Here is a 21,178-nt window from a genome sequence, read left to right on the forward strand (position 1 = left end):
CGTCCCTGTATCAAATTTCCCCTTTTTATATGAACACCAGTCATACTGGATGAGGGGCCCACCCAACTCCAGTATCTTAACCAATTGCACCTGCAACAAGCTGGTTCACAAGACGCTTCCTGCTTGGATACCAGGAAAACTCACTAGAGAGCAAGTACCACCAGACACCCCCCGACACACATACGGCTGCAGCGCAGTGTAGGAAGCAAAACCCACACCAGAAACGGAAAGAGACGCCCTTCCCCTGTGCCTTGCAGCGTGGCGCCAGCACCCTACCGAGCCTAACTCTGCACCAGCTGGCAATGGAGAAATGTTCTCAGGGTCCAGCTCCAGAATCTCAAAGCAGGGCCCGAAAGGGTGGATTTGGAGCTGAGGGGCACTATATCGATAACTGGCACAGAGAATCTTCCTCCTCCCTGCCCCAGCACTCAGTGAAGCATGGAAAAATCACACACACACACACAGGAAGTCAGCTTGGCCAAGATGAGAGCAGTTGCAGTGATGCCAAGTCTAGGACACTGCCACAGCAGTGGACCGACACTTTCTGCTTTGAAAAAATAAAAACCTGCATCTGTAATGCTTCCTGTTCTCCTTCCTCTGGTCCTCCTGCTTCTGGTCTGTCCCCTGCACTCCCATTTCCTTCCAATAAAGCCCTTTTCTGCTCAAGTTCGACATGATGCCTTCTGTCGCTTACACTCAAGGACCCTGAGAGATACAAAGGATGAGTAGTAAGGAGACAAGTGTGGGCAGATAGATATGCAGGAGCCTGAACAGCCCGTGTGCATCAGGAGGTGAAAGTTTTAGCAAAGGGGAAGGAGAGTGGTAATAAGACTAGGTTCCTGGGGACTTCCCTGGTGGTCCAGAGGCCAAGACTCCACACTCCCAATGCAGGGGGCCTGGGTTCGATCCCTAGTCAGGGCACTAGATCCCATATGCTGCAACTAAGAGTTCACATGCTGCAACTAAAGATCCCGCACACGGCAACAAAGATCCCACGTGCCGCAACTAAGACCTGATACAGCCAAATAAATAAATATTAAAAAAAAAAAAAGTCCAGGTTCTTGTAGTAAAGATTCTCCAATATTCCCAGCAAGGAATATTGAAAACGAGGGCCTTGACCCAGGGCAATGGCATTGGAAATAGCAGAGGGGAGGAAATAGAGGCGGGCAGGAGGGGGTAGAGAACAGGCAGGACTCGGTAGGAATGGGATGGGGAAGGAAAGGCTGTGTGACTTGGGCCCAAGTGGACTCTTTCAACAGATACTGAGCATCTACCTCAGGCACTGTCCTAGGCACTAGGTATACAGCTGTAAACACAGCAAAGCGCCTCCCCCGGGTAGCTTACAATCCAGACTGGGGGAGTCAGAAAAACTAAAAACAAGTAGGGACTTCCCTGGTGGCCAAGTGGCTAAGACTCTTCGCTCCCAATGCAGGGGGCCCGGGTTCGATCCCTGGTCAGGGAACCAAGAGTTTGCATGCTGCAACTAAGACCCGACGCAGCCAAAAAAAAAAAAACCAAGTAAGTAAAAGACATCATTTGTTGGTATGAACACAACTAAGCCCGGTGAGGGGATAGCAAGTGCTAGGAATTGGGGGTTGCTGTATATATCACAGGGTTCTGCAACCTTGCCACCATCCACATTTTGGAGTGGATAATTACGTGTAGTGGGAGGCTAGCCTGTGCATATTTGGCAGTTCTAGTTGCTTCTACCAACTAGAAGCCAGTAATACCCCCCACACACCAGTCATGACAACCAAAAATGTCTACAGGCGTTGCCAAACGCACCCTTGGTGGCAGGGGGCAGGGGTCATCCCTTGTTGAGAACTACTGTTGCAGATCACATTTGGGTTGTTTTGTTGTTTTCTGGCCCAGCATCTATCTGTCTTGGCAAATGTTCCACGTACTTGAAAAGAATGCCTTCTGCAGACTCTGGTCCATTCTATAAGGAGTCCACACATTATTTAAAAAAAAAAAAAAAAGTCATTGCCATGAAAACAAGCAAACAAAAACTTTACGAATTGTCTAAATTAAAAGAGACTAAAGAGATGGAACAATCAAGTTAACACGTATGAACCTGGAAAAGAAAAAGCTGTGAAACATTTTGGGGAACAATCGAGGAAAGTGGAATATGGGCTACACAGTAGATATTACTGATTTTTTTTTTCTTTGAGGTGTGATAACGGTCTTAGGGTTACTATTTGGAACTGGATGCTGAAGTATTTAGGGGTAAAATGTCATGATGCCTGCAACTTACTTCAAACAGTTCAGCAAATGAGTGTGTGTCTAAGCAATGATAATTAAAACGCACCTGACTGGGAATACCCTGGTGGTCCAGTGGTTAGGACTCGGTTTTACTGCCGGGGCCCAGGTTCAATTCCTGGTAGGGGAACTAAGATCCTGCAAGCCGTGTGGCACAGCCAGTCAATCAATCAATCAATCAATAAACTCACCTGATTAATAAACGTGTAAAAGAGCCCAATCCTCTAAGAAAAGTTATTTTAGAACATACATAGAAAAAAATCTGGAAGCTATATCCCAAACATTTAACAGCAGTTTACCTTTCAAGGTTCACTTATGGAAGACTTTCACATTTTATGTTGAAATGCAAACACTACAGAAATGTCTAATAGTGAACATATTTTGATAACCAGGAAAAATGTTTTTAAACCCCCCCCAATACGTATTTATTGGATGACTATTTAATGGATGCCATTATACCAAGTTTCCAGCAGCTGTCTCCTTCCTATGGGGGTTGGGTGCTGAGGAAGAGCAGACAGACAAGCTAGTGGAGGAACCACCACCAGAAGAAAAGCATGCCAGAAAGGAATCGATGAAGTTCCTCTTTTCTGAGAAGTAACCTTCTCTCCACCAACACACCCCCAGTTCCTTTAATAAATGGACTCTTTGTTTTTTGGGGGTTTTTTGTTTTTTGGGGTTTTTTGCGGTATGTGGGCCTCCCACTGTTGTGGCCTCTCCCGTTGCGGAGCACAGGCCCCAGACGCGCAGGCTCAGCGGCCATGGCTCACGGGCCCAGCCGCTCCACGGCATGTGGGATCTTCCTGGACCAGGGCATGAACCCGTGTCCCCTGCATCAGCAGGGGGACTCCCAACCACTGCGCCACGAGGGAAGTCCTAAATGGACCCTTTTTAAAAACTAAGGTTGACTATTCTTTCTTCCTCGTAAGGTAACAGCAGAAGAGAATTTAAAGATATGGGGTTGTGGAAATACAAATTTGTTTTTATTGTGACTTCAATAATACTAAATTTCAGCACAACTATTTGTGCTGATAGTACTCAGGAAACTGGCAGTTTTGCAAATAAAGAAAAATTATCTGTCACCTAATGAAGCATTAAGATGCTTCAAAATGTCTTTCCACAATAATCATCTTGCCAAAAGAATCCACACAGTACAAGTAAAACTGGGGAAATTGGAATAACGTTGGTGGAGGGTAACACTGTCAATATCCTGCTTGTGACACATGTTATTGTTCTGCAAGATGACACCATTGGGAGAAATCGGGTAAAGGTACACAGGATCGCTCTGTATTATTTCTCACAACTGCATGTGAATCTACAAGTTATCTTTAATTTCAATTTAAAAAATTTTTTAAAGAATCCACACACATAACAGACCAATGAGGACAAAAAGTAGGAAGCAAAAATCTTTATTTTTTAAAAAATTCACATTTATTAAAAACAGCGAATTCTAGCCAAATAATATAAAGCATTTTAAATTAATTATTTGAAAGTATGTACACTCTGTATAAGTAAACGCTTGAAACTGTACAGATTTAAACATTTAGCAAACAAGTTGGATCACTATCACCTACTCAGCACTTTTGTAAGGTGTTTGTTTCAGAAATAAAAGACTCAAAACACAAGAACGAGTGCTATCAAATACTTTTACCCTTAAGAACACGCTCTGCTCTGTACATCAAATTAAATCAGTCAAGTATTGTACGATAATCGTGCCCTCATTTCTCTGGAAAGGCTATTTAAAAATCAAATGTACATATAATATACAAAACTGGATTGTACAGTTTATTTCATTAAACACATATATAAAATAGTTAAGTGGAAGTAAATATAATCTTCCTAATTCATTTATTTCCTGTTGAAGAATGAATATGGACCCTCTTTACCTTCTACCTTCCCAAAATAGAGAGTATTAAGCTCTATCAAGCAACGTCCATCACCAAGTTAAACTGAGCTGAAAACAAGTGACCTGTTTAAAATGACAGACATCAGGATATGTAACCCATCTACACATGGCGGAGTCTGCTTGAAGCGGATGAGAAATGCTACAGTCTCACAGAATGAGGTCTGCTGGCTACATTCCAGAACCCCTGTCAGCATTCTATCTCTAAACTAGTGTCTGAATAACTCAAAATTCATTGTGAACCAAAGAGCAGGTTACATTTACTATAACATCAGAGGCAAAACCAATCCAATCAGGAAACGTATTTGTAGGAAAATTCAGAGATGCGCATAATTTTTTTGATGATCGCTGCTATCGTGTGGTTGATGTTAAGGGATGGGTGGTCTTCGTCATCCTCGTCTCCGAGTGAAATGTATCCTGCTGTCGCAGGGTACAGATCCACAAGGCAGGCTCGCGGCACAGCCACCATGAAGGTACAGGACGTGAAAATGTTCACTTTTCAAAGAACCACGGAAACGGAAGGCAGTGTGCAGAAAGCTGGTAACCCTAACCTTCGTGCACAAGATACACCATTCATCAGGCTTCCTCTCCTCCTTTATGTGCCAGACGGAAGACGCCAAAATTGGTACTTCCCCTCACGGACACTGCCTACTGTACCATGAAGATTCTCATGAAAGATACGGCACATTATCTACCATGAGGACGCTGCAGCTACCTGCCTACTTTTGAACACTCTGCACCTAAGCAATTCATGGAGTACAGATCCAGGGACCTTACACCTTGAAACTACCTCACATCAAACACACAGAAAGATAACACGCTGAATTCCCAGGAAAGCAGAACATGTTCTCAGAAGCACCCAATCTATCCCAAACTAAACTTCAAAGTGACAGGAGAAACATTACATTAAATAGGGTGTAGAAATAACATTTCTGGAAATAAAAAAGTAGTCACTGTGGAATGCTCAGTGATTAAAAGTGCAGTGTTTCACGCTTCAACAAACCTTTCTCTTAGAAGCTTTCTAATTAGCTGTATTTCTGTAAAGTTCTTTGCACTATTTATTGTAATCTATTTTCATTGCACATTTTTCTTAAGAACCATTTCACTGCGTGCCCACCATAGCTTCCTCTTAAAACCTTACACTGCTTGTGACCATTTAAATGAGGCAGTAATCAGCGCTCATAGATTATAGCTTATCTTTGGCATTTTGATGTTTTCAAAAGAGAAACACAAATCACGTCACACTTTGCTTCCACTTCATTCTGCGGTCAGCCCTGAGCAGCCCTGTGGTTCTCGGGAAGCCCCTCGCACAATTCCCCGGTGTCCTGCAGGCCGTGGGACTTGGCAGCCGGCTCCTGCCGGACCGGCCATTTACGCATACAGCCCGACAGGCCTGGTTATTTAGAAACTGAGAGTAGGAGGTTCAGCTGAAAAGCAAAGAGAAAGGCCTTGTTAGTTCTGCTGTGGAATACCATACTCAAGATAAGTTGTTTAGATCCTCAAAAAAGAATGAGAGGAAATGTCTGATTTTTAAGAGACCAGTAAACATGGCTGTAAGGTATAAACTGGACCTGCGGTGCTGATTCCGGAAGCAGCCCCAGGCGCTGTGCATCGTCGGGGCCTGTGGGGAGGTATCGCCGAACCTGGGCCCTCAAAATTCATTAAGAATCCAATCAGGAAGACAGAAAAGAACTACATACCAACACTAACGAGAGACAGAAATGGCTCTAAATAACCGACTTCACCTGCCTCTATGCAGAGTGCGTTTCGCGGAGAGTTGTAAGTAAGCTGAACTCTCTAAATGACTCTTAACTGCACAAGAATAGGCACGGCAGGTGAGCTTCACCTCATATGCTAACCCGGACCAGGAGCCCCCTGTCCCCTCTGTAAAGGAGCGCGAGACCCAGAGCCAGCCCGGGGAAAACCAGAGAAATCGCCACTGCAACAGGAGGGGCTGGCAGCATGTTCTCTGCAAATCTGTCACCCTGGCCTGGAGAGACTTGCGGCTAGATGAGCCTGGCAGTGCGCCCTTCTATACAGTAGGGTTTTGGTAATCAAAATAATCACCCCCTAATCTCGTCTATAAATGGGTACTTCCAGTGAGAGGGACACAAAATCACCTCTGTGTTTTTCCTGCCAAAAATACAAAACCTGAATCTAATCATGAGGAAACAGACAACACCAAACATTCTACAAAATAACTGGCCTGACAAGGTCAAAAAAGCCCAAAAAGGCTGTGGAACTGCTCCAGGTTTAAAGAAACTAAAGGGATGTGACACCTGAAAGCAACACTTGGACTGGATCCTGGACTGGGGAAAATAATTTGAATATGGATGGAGGATTAGGTAATAGTATCAATGTTACATTTCCTCTTTTGATCATTGTGCAGCGTGTAGGGTAAGAGAATTCCTTGTTCTGGTTCCTACTCTATGAGCCTGTGGCCAAGTGACTCAGTCAGCAGTCAGTATTATCAGCTGTTGTTACTAACTAGAAAATGTTAACGGTTCTGAAAGAGGAACAAGGAACAGTGAGCATGATGGTCTCTATTAGTGCTTTTCTTTTCTTTTTTTTTTTTTAATTTTATTTCTGGCTGCCCTGGGTCTTCGTTGCTGTACACGGGCTTTCTCTAGTTGCAGCCAGCGGGGGCTACTCTTCGTTGCGGTGCCCGGGCTTCTCATTGCGGTGGCTTCTCTTGTTGCGGAGCACTGGCTCTAGCCACGTGGGCTTCAGTAGCTGTGGCACGCGGGCTCAGTAGTTGTGGCTCTCGGGTTCCAGAGCGCAGGCTCAGTAGTTGTAGTGCACGGGCTTAGTTGCTCCGCGGCCTGTGGGATCTTCCCGGACCAGGGCTCGAACCCGTGTCCCCCGCATTGGCAGGCGGATTCTTAACCACTGCACCACCAGGGAAGTCCCTCTATTAGTGTTTTTCAAACTCTCGGCTGCAAGCCATTGGTAGATCATGAAAATAATTTAGTGGTTCATCAACAGGAGAAAGAAGAAAAGCAAAGCAACTGAGCTGCATGTAGTGTGTGTGATTATTATAAAACTTTTAAGTTACAGACACACATACACACGCTAAACCACATATCTCACTGGCAGGAGTCAAGTGGGAGTCCAGTAACTCTGCATGTTCTCAGCCAGACCGCTGCCTCTCCTCCATCAGAGCTGCTTTCCCCCCCCCTTATCCATGCTTACGTCACCCATCACAAGAAGCCCAGGCCTCCCAAGTCATTCCTCTACTACCTCAAAGCTCTTTTCCCACCTCATGGCCCACCTCTCTGAAGTCCTGAAGCCCTGCCCCCCAGCCCTTTGCCAGGACAAGCTTCCCCTGCAGCCTTCTCCAGTGATGGGTGTTTCTCATCCACATGCCTGGAACCACTGGGCCTGGAGGCGGGATCAGAGTCCCCTCTGTTCCTCACTGTCATTTCCAGACCATTCTCCTTCCCTCTCCCAGCACCTCGCCCCAGCTTTGGTTTTCATCGTATCAGACCATGCCACGCTTCACTCCTCCATCTACGACCCCTCCACCATCACCCAGCCATGCACTTCTTGCAGATCTCAGAGCGCTATCACCCTTTCCTAAAACTACTCCTGTAGGACTTCTTGGTGGTTTCAGCATCCAGATAGCTCACCCTTCCAGGCTTAGCCTCAGCTCCTCTCCTCCAGTGACCTAATCTTCCACCAACCACGTCAGCTACTCAGGCCGCGGGCACATCCCAGCCCCATCACTACCTCTAACTGCAACCCCTCCGCAGTCCCATCGTCAAGTAGCTCACTCTTTGATCGCCACAACCCATCTTCCCAGCTCAGCTTCCCTCTCACATTCCAACGCCAATGACTGTCTGACTCGACCAGGACCTGGAAACCACGGTTCCTCCCCACTCCCTTCCCTCAGCTCCCTCGCTTGAGTTCCACGGCAATCACTACAGCCACTCCCTTCTTTAAGTCTCCCGCCCTCACCCGCCCCTGCCTTGTCCCTCCTGGCAAAAGCACAGCCCTGACACAACCCTCCAGCAACTCCATGGCTACACTCATGCAACTGACGATGACTGGAGGAAAAAAAACATGAGACAACTATGCTGAATGCTTTTTCTTGGATTCATAACCGGCCACTGAACTCAACCGAACCTTCCTGCGGAATCTTCAGCACATCCTCACTTTCAGTGGTGACCCTGCTTCCTGTTCCCCCCACAAGCGCAAAACAGTCAGAGGAGAGCTTCCGCGAGCGCCCATCACGCGCGCCAGCTCCCTGCACGTGCGCCCACACGCTCGGCCTTCGCTCCTCTCTCCACGCTGAACCCTGCAGGCCCCTGACAAAGGCCCCACTCTCCAACTGCCCCTGCGATCACATCCCCCCTTCTCTTCTCAAGAACATTTTCCCAGCAGCAATTTTTCCCTCTCTTTAGATCTTCCCCACGAATATACAAACATACATTTCCCCTATCTTTAAAAAAAAAAAAAAAAAGGATGAATGGATAATCCAATAACAAATAAAAATAGCTATCTAAAAGGGGAGAGAGGGAAAAGGCTGGAGGGACTGGAAAGGGAAGCAAGACTTCTCCAAATTTACCTTGTTCCATAATTCTGACTTGGGAATCATGTAAACATTTTACATAAAAACAAAATTAAATCAAAACGAGCGGAAAAAAATCTCTAAAATTGAAAATAAACTACCTACATGTCAAGTTAGTGGTATAATCACATAGAATATAATTGCTTCAAATGACTTATAAAAAAGTATCCTGACTGGGGTGTCCCTGGTGGCACAGTGGTTAAGAATCCGCCTGCCGATGTAGGAAACACAGGTTCAAGCCCTGGTCCGGGAAGATCCCACATGCCGCGGAGCAACTAACCCATGCACCACAACTACTGAGCCTGCGCTCTAGAGCCCGTGAGTCATAACTACTGAAGCCCGTATTCCTAGAGCCCGTGCTCTGCAACAAGAGAAGCCACTGCAAGGAGAAGCCTGCGCACCACAACGAAGAGTAGCCCCCGCTCGCCGCAACTAGAAAAAGCCCACACGCAGCAATGAAGACCCAACGCAGCCAAAAATTAATTAATTTAAAAAAAAGAAGTATCCTGTCTACAACCCTAGAAACTACAGAGAAATCATTTTAAAATATGACCCAAAGAGCCATACAAAGAAATTCATACAGCCATGAGAAAGAATGAAGTTCTGATACAAGCCACAACATGAACGCACCTTAAAAACATTATGCTGAGAGAAAGAAGCCCGTGACGGAAGGCCATGTACTGTACGATTCCATTTAAGGCACTGTCCAGAACAGGCAAATCCACAGAGACAAAGGTAGGTTAGTAGAAGAGGGGGAATGAAGAATCTGCTAACAGGTAGGGGTTTCTTTGTTGAGGGGATGAAAATTTCACCACTATCTGAAATTAGATAGTGGTGACGGTGCCAGGACTTACTGAATACACTAAAAACCAGTGAATTGCCTACTTTAAAAGGGTGAATTTTATGGTATCTGAATGATATCACAATTTAAAAATGACCCCATTTCTTCTCCAGCTACCACCCCATCTTTTCTCTCCCCGTGAAGTAAAACCCCTCAAAAGACTTACCACACGCTCGGCCTCCAGTCTCTCTCCCCGCGGGCTCCACCCACAGCAATCGGGCTCTCACTAACCTTACCACTCTCCCCCAGTCTCTCTCTCTAGTCCTTACCCTACTAAACTCCTCAACTAATCTTAAAACCAGAAATAAAATACCCTCCATAGCACCAGCCTACTTCTACTCAATAAAAGCCTGCTGACTGAATTGAATAAATGAATGATAATAAACACAGACTGCGCTCTCTATTTAGTTTTTTTAATTTAGGAAGAAGAGAGAAAACAGAAACACTTCTAACATCTATTCTAATCCCTAAAACACTTTTTGTTTTTCATCTAAAACATGGGCCTCCTATCATACATACTGCAAACAAAATTATTCAGCAATCTAAATACCACTGTTTGAGTCTCCCACAAACAGTTCATTCACCTTAAACACAGCAACCTTCAATACCAGAAAGCACTGAAAAGCAGCTGAAAATTCTAACGCCAGCACTAAATATGCGGGAGAGCAATTCAGAGCTTAACTCTTGCTCATCAGAACAAAACAACGTACAATTTTTAAAAGTACAACTAAAACACAGTTACTCAAAGACATTACGTACTCAAGTAAAATAACTAAAAGGTTATAAAAGTAACAAGGATCTTCAGACTTTGGATTACCTGTTCCATAGAAGGACAAGCAATGATCTGGACATCTTCAGGGCTGAACTCTTCCTTTAACAAGACATGGAACTTCTGGAAGACTTGCTGAATATTATTCTTAGAAAGAAGAAGAGGCAATCATTATTACATGAGTCACTGAAAACATATTCAGTCTTCTTAAATATGAATAACTAAGAAAGTTAAATCTTGCTATGTGCCAAAACAAGTGGAGGAAATGTATCTTCTAGGGCATTACCAAAGACGTTCAATTTGCATTAATATTTCACATGCAAGCACTACCTGTCTAAGACTTAACAGATAATACTTACTGGAAAAACTAAACTCTAGCAAGCCTTGTCCCCCGCAGAGAACAGTAACAGTCTTCTGCAGCAACTTCTTCCACAGAAGATAATAAAGTTCCCAAACACTTAAAATGTACTTTAAAAATCAACCAACGCCTTGGGTAAAGACATGAGCTCAACACAGAGCTGGAAGCTATGAGTACTAAATTTGCTCTGACATTTAATCCCTCCATGGCCGCTGCAAGCCATTTATTTCCGCTACTCACCAGTAAAATGGGACATAATTCCTGAAATGCTGTTCTTTCACAAGTGCTGGGCCCCATCTCATGTGAGGGTCTGATTACTTATTTATTCATTTACTGATTTCTACTTTTAGGTAGAAATTACCCTTGTGCCACAGGTAACCATAAGGAAATTAAGACAAAATGAGGGCTGGGGGCGAGGTCGGGGAGATATAATCAGACAGATGCATGCTTTGTAAGTCTTTCAAGAATCACAGTGCTTTTTAGTCAACTGTACTAGAATAGTAGACCAACATTTCAAAATGTTTACAGGAAGAGGAAAATGGTACACAAGGCAAGAATACTCCAAGAGACGGGCCAACATTCAAAGAGATGATCATGACACTCACCCTAACTGGCTTAAACAGGACGAACTCAGTATCTTTATTGGATAGGTACAATGACATACTTCTCAACGTCAGGGGCAGCTTTGCTTTTATTGTCTTGTAGGCACTTGCCACAAGGTCACTGACTTTTGCTGGAAAGAAATTAACCTCCTTAGTATCACAAATAAAAACAGAAGAAACATTTCCATTTTAATTCAGAGGGGAATAAAAGGAGAGAAAAATAGCAAAAGAAGACTCTTTACTTCCCCAAAGAATTTCTTTCCCTTTTCTTATTTATTTATCAAGTTTAATCACAAGCCCTATAAACATTCATTAAGTACCTACTGTATACAAAATTCTAACCCCATGGGCTAAACAGCAAAAGAATCCTGCCCCCCCACCCCCCCAGCCATGGCTCAGGACATTCATAGGGATAGTAATATGGCGCCTTCGGCATTTGGAGATAAGGTGTAAGGTGAAATAAAAGGTCATTTGCAGAGAAGCACTAGTAAGAATTACTTCGTAACGATTTGTAGAACTGACTCACAGTAAGAGATGCTCCCTGTCTTATGAGATCATTCAGAAAATACCCACACATATTTAATGGGAACTAAAAATCCATTTGTTACGTTCTTATATTGTATTATCAGAAAAGGAAAAGAATTCCAGAAAATTGTAACTGAAATAATTAGTAGCTCAGGTGTAGTGTCTGAAAAGAAGTACAAATGGAAAAGAAGAGTCGTAATCTGTATGAAGTATCTAAAAGAGAAAATTACCTAGAAAGCTATCAAAGAAGACTGATTAATAATTTTAAAGATGCTTGACCTCATTCATAATTAAAGAAACGCATATTAAAACAACTGAAATATTTCAGATTGGTAAAAATTACCAAGGTTGTGAATATCCACACTTGGCAGTGGTGTGGGGAAACAGGCACCCTCATCCACTGTTGACGGGAGTATAAACTGTTCACCCTCTTGGAAGGGATATTAGGCAATGTCTAGCAAAACTGAAAATATACACACTCTTTCACTTAACATTTCTACTGCTAGAAATTTGCCTTATGGACATATTTACAAAATACCAAGATATGTGTGTTTATTAAGAGTGTAAGGAAAAACAAACTAAAAATAATTTAAATATCTATTAATAGAATTATTAAAGAAATTATGCTTTAGTGATATATTCTACATGTCCATTAAATAGAATGGGTAGAGCTGGATATGCTGGTATAGAAAGGGCTCCAAGATACAGAATAAGTGGTTTAAAAAAAAAGAAAAAAAAAAAGTAAGGGATATTTTGTAAGCAGATAGGGTAAGAGGCCCCCGAAGAAGGAACACCAGGACTGGCTTTCTTAACGTAAGAGAAGCCATTTTGGCCTAAACCATTCTGTGATCTCAGCCTGGCCATAATGCTTGTCCTTTAACAGGTCTCAGTAATTGATGACCTTAAGGGAAGTGAGGGAATGCAGGAACACAAGAAAAGTAATAAGAAACAATAGGTCGGTAATGAAACAGCCCTAGCTCCTCCTCAAGGGATACAGAGAACAATCGGATGCACGTCTTTGAGCTCTGCAGGAAGAAGGCCCCCGTTCGGGTGGAGGATGGAACGATGCCCTTGACCACCGTGACTTCAATTAACTAAAGCTTGGATTCTGTCAACCACTGCCCCGGTTCAATGCTGAATTCTCCTCTCTTCAAGCCCCTTCATGAATACATGTACCCTTAGCTTAAATTTCCCCAATTTTGCCATTCGGGGAGACAATGCCCTGGGAAAGACCCCCGGTGTTCTCCTTCCTCATTGCAAGTAATAAATCCTTCCTCCTCCCACTCTTTGCCTTGGTTGTGTCTTTTGGCTCAATACCCACCAAGAGGCAAACGCGTTTTTTCAGGTAACAATAGTATAATCTTATTTGTATAACACGTTTCAAGTCCATATATGCTAGAATACACATAATTTTGGGAAAGCCGCCATTAATAGTGGTTACCTTTGAGAGAACTAGTTTAGAGGTGGAGACGAGAATCCTCATTTTATACCTTTCCACAGTTCAAATTTTATACCATGTTAAAAAAATTTTTTTAATTGAGGAGGGTTGTGTAAGAGCAGGGTGAGAAACTGCCAGTGCTCTCAAGAAGAAAGAACAAACAATCCAAGAATCCCTTATTTTTCACAGACAGATGAAAGCTCCTTTGAGACAATGAATTCCATGGGCTCTGGTCCTATGGTCACTAACACACTTCAGGGATCACTGGTCAGTCTTCAGAGCCCAGTTTTATGTGGAGCCTTGTAAATAAAGTATCCTAATTCTTAAAAAGGTATATTTCCCAGAGTAATTAACAAACTGGCATCCTAACTATAACTCAGTCTCGTGAGTTTAGCACGGAATGACCCCAAGAAGGTGGTCAAGTCTGCATGAACCACACTAACCCCGGGTTCTGGGGGCCCAAGATAAGTTTCTAGACTGTCCCTGGTGCTCCCACCCCAAAGACTTAAAAATCTTTGACATTTAAGTGTGGGCTTCTCGTATTACAGATCAAGAAAAAGCAACTCCATAGCTCCTTGAGGCTAAATGAGATGGAAGATACAACAACTAGGTAAACTGAAGTGTCACTGCTCCATTTGCCAGGATCTCCTCACTTAGAAAGAAACAAAATGTTTTAAATGACAAAACAGCAAGCCCTATTTCATCTAGTCTTTCTGTCGGTTTCCTTTCATCTACTCCTGCTTTACTAATGACAATTCTAGTAATACTTAAGAGCACAATACACCTAACACTAGGAGATCTATTAGGACTCCACTTGAGAAAATGACAGTGCCTATTCTGAGAAGAGAATCTTCCCAAAGGGGAAAGAAAATACATTAATTATGCATCAAGCCCCTGGGCTTAGCTGTACTAACTATACTTATGACAATTTGGTGGTTTCTACCTATTTTAAGAGAGATTTATTGCACCCAAGAGTTTCATTTACATTAACGTTCAAAATAAAATCAGGTCCTATTTCTAAATAAGCTCTGTAAATGACAAACCTTGAGCCAATAGCCCAATTAATCCAAAGATGATTAGAATTCCTTCTAGAATCAGTGCTGAGTTACAGCCTGACAAGCCTGCTCCTGACCCTGAGGGGTCAGAACAAGTGATTACCACCAGGCTCACTATGGTTAGAATTTCCAGTATTGTCAGTAAAAGACTCTGGTTTTCTGTCTCTTGACAGAATATACTACTGCATGAAGGATGCTCTCTGTCCTTTAGTAAGATGGCAAAGATTTCAATCTCATATACAACACAAAGGTTTAGAATAATAAAGCCAGTATAATATTCACTGTCTCCATCACAGTAAACAAAAGGCCTAAAGCATGTCACAAAGTTTATTTGCAAAATAAAGCAAATCAATGCAAATCTATATTGACATCATCAAAGTTCACATGACAAATTTTTGAAATAAAATCCTGCCTTCCATTCAAATACCAGTGATAATTCTCTATGCTTACAAATCTTCCTAGGAGATACATAGCTACTCTTACAACTTCTTTGTTCTACTTCAACTTCAAGTTAACCTGAGGCACTAATAAAAATAACTGAAAATTTTAGAATGGCCTCAATTCTTTTTCCCAAAAGAAATAAATACCTGACAGACATGCATTCTTTCATTATGGGAAACCAATCATGTTAAAAACCTAATTCCAGTTTTGGGTGCCTGTAGACAGTCAATTTTTTATGGATGCTAAACCAGAATCATTCTTTGAATCTCTCTCACTATGAGCAAAAAGCTTCCTACCAACTTGGACACAGCTCACCCATAATTAAAACACTGATTCTTTCGGCATCTTGCCCTTCTTAGTTTCAAAGGATCTCTATCACAATATGGGCCAGGGAATGGCCGGAAGTATCAATCTAACAAAATGATTTATTCTGGTTTAATGACAACTTAAAATGTCATAACATGGACCAAAAATAACCCACAAAACTAGTCGTGATTTTCAATGTCTAATGTTAAAGAGGGAAAAAAACACCTAGCACAAAAAAATTTACATTTAGGAAAGAGTTAAGACTGGAAACAGCTCCAGCACTTCTGCCAATCAGTGATAGAGCCTGCCAACTCCTAAATGACACCACAGTTTTATAATTTTTTTCAAACACTCTAAAACATTAAAGAGGATGTAACTTGCTTAAAATGTAATGTCCAACATTTCTTCATATAATACTTGGAAACAGTAGCATTCTCTCCATTAATTTCATGCTACCAAACACAGTATTTTCACTCTAAGACAATGAATATCAAGTGTACAGAAACCATCACACTCAAAGCATTTCCATCTAAGCCATATTTTATTTTTAACTCTGTGTGTGTGTGTGTGTGTGTGTATGTATGTATGTATGTATGTATGTATGTATGTGTGTGTGTGTGTGTATATATATTTTTTAATTCTTCCTTTCTTGGGATGCTTGTTGAAATGCAAGTCGTGTTGGCTCAATTAAGACCTGTCAGCTCCAAAATGAATCTTGCGTTAACCTAAACCACAGCAGGAGTAGGAAACCAACTTCAAGCTGTCGGAGCGCAGCTATATAAATGCAAATTAACTGACATCCTAAAAAAAGAAATCCCAAACAGTAAAATGTGGGTACCTGGTTGAGCCCAAGGCTGCTGAGAGAGAGTATACTTGGGTCCTCCCTGACTGGCCATTGTGTTTAGTGCTGAAACCTAGTAGAGGGGACAAAAGGAAAAAAGTTTCATTTCACTGATGACAAATTAAACTAGTTCTGCTCTCATAAGATACACCATTTGAACGTATGAAAGCATAATGATAATCAAATGTGCAGCCCTAAAAGAAAATGCATCATATCTCATAGTCCTTTACAACCAATAAAATATTTTAGCAAAACTTCTTCTGTGATTTCAAGGCATACACTGTTTTGCAAAAAGAAAACCATACCAATGTCCTGAGGCATTCAGCCTGAAACATTTCAGGGTACGAAGACAAAAATGAAGACCGAGAGAAACGTCAACACAAAACAGGCCTCTCTTTCAGTGGACTGTTAGGTTAACATTAAATTACTATCGTATGTTATTAGAAAAATGTCACAGCAGTTGGACAAAATCTCCTTTATATACCTAGAGGGTCCTTTCCTTCGTTACAGGCAGAGAGAATGTTATTTAAAAAAAAAGATTTTCAGATAGCATCAAAAAGCACATTTGACTAGCCAGTGTTCTAGGTACAAGAATTGGATGCCCACCCTCTATTCACCTCTCAGCATCAGTACAGAGAAGCAAAAGCATACATTTAGCTTTCGGACAAGAATGTTCTTAAGATGGCAACTTACGGTGCGGCTAGGCTGCAGCTAAGGAGCGCGAAGGACAGAAATGCACAAAACATCTGTAAAAAATGGACTGCTAGGTGCCAACGGTCCAGGCCATAACCTTGGCCTCAGCAGATAGTCTCATTAGAAAAACCTGAACACCAACTTTTTAGATTTCTCATAAAGAAGGCCACACAAATATTTAGGCAGAGGATGGGCACAGACAGGATATAATGTTAACTCAGGCCTCTTCAGCCCTCTCTCTATTTCTACCGAGTTCATATTCCTGGACCACTCTAGGCCTTTGCTCATGTTGCCATGTAGATAAAATCACCCCTTTCCACTGTCACTCAATTCCTCTCTACGTCTTTACTTTTTATTGTGAGATGCAGCTTTTAAAAGTGAGTCATACATACGATTATAGGTTAGACAATGCTAAAGAAAAACATGTTCATGTTTAGTGTATATTATCCCAAATATTTCCCAATGTAAATATATAAACATGCTAATGTGTCTACATTTACAAAAGTAGGAACACAGTGCTCGAAAAACTTTTTTTTCCACTTAAATCTAAATCCGGGACATTTTTCTGTATCTAATTATTATGCTTTAACAGTAATGGCTGGCAGTTATGCCACTGATTGTTCCAGAATTTAACCAATTTCATAAAGACATATATTGTATATAACTATTTTTATACTAAAAGCAAATACAAACTTGTATGCTCATCTCTATTTACTACCTAGATAATATACTTATCTTTAAGTTAAACCTCAAGGAGAATTTTCTTCAGAAGTTTTCCCCAGTTAGCCCCATCTTTTTTAAAACCCTACAGGATGAAGACAGACCCATTGTCTCATAATGACATTGCTGTATACATCTTAATGTTTACATATTTTCCATCCTGATTTCCCATTAGGTTATAACTCCTTGTGAACAGAAATTAAATTTATAGGTCAAATTCTATTACACACACTATGCTGAGGAAAAAAAATTAATTTGTAGTGTTGCTGAGGAAATTAATAACACTTCAGAGGGAACATTAAGAATAAACTTGCAATACTTTAGCAAACTGCTTGAGAGGAATACAAGTCTGAGTTTTTAGCATAAACTGGTCCCACAAGGGGAAACACTTTTAGCTTAGCTATAAACATGAAATTATACTTCCTTTAAAATGCTTTCATTCAGATTTTTTGCAAAAGCAAAATCTTCACTGCAAATCTGTCACATTTTACTATAAAATAACACTTCTTCAAGCACTGACAAAGTATGTTTATATATATAAAATCATCTTTCGGTCCCCATAATAGCCTTAAGTAGGGAGGAAGGATGCAATAGCTATCTCCACTGTAGAGATTAGAAACTGAGGCTTGGAGAAGCTAAGTGACCACTACCATCTCAGTCAGGAGGTGCAGAGCTCAGCTTTCCTGCCTCAAAATGCTATGCTCTTTCTACTACACCCAAGACGATTCCAAGCCCTACTTAAGAGTTTGTTTCAAGCAATATTCAGTACAATAAAATTCTAGGACATAAAAAAAGTATCGATAGTTTTTTAGTTTTAGAAAATAACTGACCCAAATGTTTTGATATGAACCGCCACCCCCAACACTTAGAGAACAGTATTACACTCCCTAGGGCCATTCAAATACTGAGAGAAAAGATTATTTTTCAAGGAGCAAGAAACAAGGCAATAGTTCTTCTAGAACCATTTTCTTGTTCTCAAGAAATTTCATTATTTTATAAAATAAAATTTTATAATTTTATTGTTCTCAAGAAATTTCATTAACTGCATCTCAAAAAAGAGAGCTCAAGGAAGGAGCTACATAAACAAAAAAGCCGATTTACAACAGGTGAAAGGGGACCAGAATCACACCTGGAGTCTTCAGGCTCAATAAACAAGTCTTCTGACAACCTAAGAACCTTCTCTATACACTCTCACAGCTTGTTTTATTAGGCAAACCTATATATATTTTAAAAATCAGTCCAAACTTAGAAACAAGCTGAGGACATTTTGTTGATGAAGCTTACATCCAAATAGCAAATACTGAGACCTACAAGCATACATCCAAATGAAAGATGAAATACTGTTTCCTTTCTGCATCTATGGATACTGCTTTTCCTGTGATCATTTATCAAGGTACAAGAACTGGCTGCCTTACAATGCCAATTATAATAAAAGGGGTATAAGACTCTGCACTTGCACAATTACCTTTAAAGAAAATTATTTTAAGGTTTTACAATCATTTACTCTGTCTCTGCTATTCAGAATACTAGTAACATTGACCCGGTGAAACGTGAAAAATGTTTGGTCCACAAACTCTAAGAAATAATGTCTTAAATGATCACGTATATCTGTATGAACTATAGTGCTTACAATGCACGTGTGCGTGCTTGTGCGTGTGTGTGCGTATATATCTTTACCTCTGACCCACTCTATGCCAAGAGGACAGGGGAAGAAACCTAAATTTGGAATAAGATAACATAAAAGGGATGCCGGGTCCTCTAAGCCATAGTATCTACTAAAGATTCTCACTGAACAGTAAGGAGCAGTGAGGGACCAGGGTTGTAAAAGGAAACATGAGGCAACTGTGAATAATCTGAGTAAGGTCAACAAAGAGTGAGCAGATAGAGGCGGGTGAGGGAGAACGGCTTCTCAGTGATCACGGGCAGGGCCTTTCCCTCTCCCCGTCCCATACTGAGAGGAGTATAAAAAGAGGTGCATGAACAGCTATACAGGGGTCCCTGCTATAGACGTGCAGCATGTCCATGGAGGGCTATTACATAATTCAGACTTGGAATACATATTTTCTACATAAACCTCTAATTTTTAAAGAATGTTCATAGTGTCCAGAATCTTCCAAATGCCCAGAGTTATATCAGATTTACCAAATTTATACTAAGGTCAACTTGGACAACTACCATCAGTGAATTTTCATTCTCTTGACTTCTAGGAAAACTGTGCTTTTCTAGAAAAAACCCTTTAATGGCAGATTTCATTATAACCAACTTGCTTATATCAGAAGATTCATTCTGCTGCTCTGTTATTGCAAAATATTCATCTACAGTATTTCCCACCAGTATTAATGTGGGTGCTCTCCCCAAAATACTACAATCTACAAACTAGTTTTCCATGAGGACAATTTCAGTAAAAACTATGATGACTGGTTTGTAACTTACAAAATATCCATACTTGCACCATTTTTTTTTTAATCAAAAAGCTGGGAGAAAACATTTACACCACCCTCCTTTTATATTTCTGTGGTGGGGAAAAACACACACACACACATTCCAAATACTCGATGAATGGGCTAAAAGCCACTAAACAAGTAATATACCTCAATGATAAATAATAGTTTAACATTTCTATATTTGCTTTTTTGGTATCATTTCTCACTTTCAAAAACTAATATCTTCTGTCTTTATCACAGGACCCAGCAACAAGTTACCAATGTCTCCCCAGTTAAGACTTAGATAAGTAAATTTGAGAGAGAGGGCTGTCATATTTTTATCTTTTTTAATGTCCTCTAACACAAGTCTGGACAGACAGTAGAGGCTTAATAAATGAAAGTTCACTTCAAGACTTCTTAAAGATCTTTATGAGGTAAGTCCTTAGTAACAACACTTAGGTTTTTTTAAAAACTGATTACGTTGGAACAGGAAAAGTCAAAACTGCCATGATCTGATTTTGCCTTTGCTGGCATTTGCCAGTTGATGGATTCTAGCTAGGAGACAGAGAAATAGATTATTATAAATCCATATGTCTGGTAATTAACAATGCAATGATATAAAATCTTCAATTCTCAATTATCTACACAAAATGAAAGGGAAAAATAGCATGTAAAACAAAGAGGAAAATAAATCACCCATTTAAGTAACAGGAAACCCTGATAGACAGGACTGTGATTACTGCCATGCAGGTCCTAATCCAGGAAAAGTGAGAGTCCCAAACCACATGCAGGTCCCTACAATGTGGATAAAGAGAACAGAGCTAACCAGAGGTCTGCTATAACTAACTTTGCAATATTTGCACACTTTCTCTTAAAACTGAAAAACTCTGCAAGCATACCTAAAAGTCCAAACCAAAAAGCTTCCATAATAGGAAACACAGTGATTTCTTAGACAGAATCATTAAGACATGGGTTTCCTGTCTCCTTTTTCTTTTTTTTTTAAATAAATTTATTTATTTTATTTATTTATTTTTGGCTGTGTTGGGTCTTTGCTGCTGTGTGCAGGCTTTCTCTAGTTGCGGCGAGTGGGGGCTACTCTTCGTCACGGCGCGCGGGTTTCTCATGGTGGTGGCTTCTCTTGTTGCGGAGCATGGGCTCTAGGCGCGCAGGCTTCAGTAGTTGTGGCACGCGGACTCAGTAGTTGTGGCTCACGGGCTCTAGAGAGCAAGTTCAGTAGTTGTGGCGCACGGGCTTAGTTGCTCCGCGGCATGTGGGATCTTCCGGGACCAGGGATCGAACCCGTGTCCCTTGCATTGTCAGGCAGATTCTTAACCAATGCACCACCAGGGAAGCCCTTACTGTTTCCTTCTGCCAAGGTTTTCATAAGAGGGTAATTCAAAATGCAACCTAGGGGCTTCCCTGGTGGCACAGTGGTAA

General features: G+C 41.3%; 2 protein-coding genes across 2 annotated transcripts in view; one reads left to right on the forward strand and one right to left on the reverse strand.

Moving 5' to 3' along the window:
• The window catches only part of ERICH6B (glutamate rich 6B), a 36,029-nt gene extending 35,744 nt beyond the window's left edge, over positions 1 to 285 (forward strand). The window contains exon 10 of the mRNA XM_060129561.1: positions 258 to 285. Within this exon, the coding sequence (XP_059985544.1) occupies positions 258 to 285 (28 nt within the window). The remainder of the gene's footprint in view (positions 1 to 257) is intronic.
• A 3,364-nt stretch (positions 286 to 3,649) lies between these two features.
• Positions 3,650 to 21,178, reverse strand: part of COG3 (component of oligomeric golgi complex 3) — a 57,225-nt gene continuing 39,696 nt past the window's right edge. Inside the window, exons 20-23 of the mRNA XM_060129436.1 lie at positions 15,903 to 15,978; positions 11,303 to 11,430; positions 10,388 to 10,486; positions 3,650 to 5,586 (exon numbers count right to left, since the gene is read on the reverse strand). Coding sequence (XP_059985419.1) covers positions 5,557 to 5,586; positions 10,388 to 10,486; positions 11,303 to 11,430; positions 15,903 to 15,978 — 333 coding nt within the window. The 3' untranslated portion in view covers positions 3,650 to 5,556. The remainder of the gene's footprint in view (positions 5,587 to 10,387; positions 10,487 to 11,302; positions 11,431 to 15,902; positions 15,979 to 21,178) is intronic.

Source organism: Lagenorhynchus albirostris, chromosome 18 (genome assembly GCF_949774975.1).
Source record: "Lagenorhynchus albirostris chromosome 18, mLagAlb1.1, whole genome shotgun sequence".
Lineage (NCBI taxonomy): Eukaryota > Metazoa > Chordata > Mammalia > Artiodactyla > Delphinidae > Lagenorhynchus > Lagenorhynchus albirostris.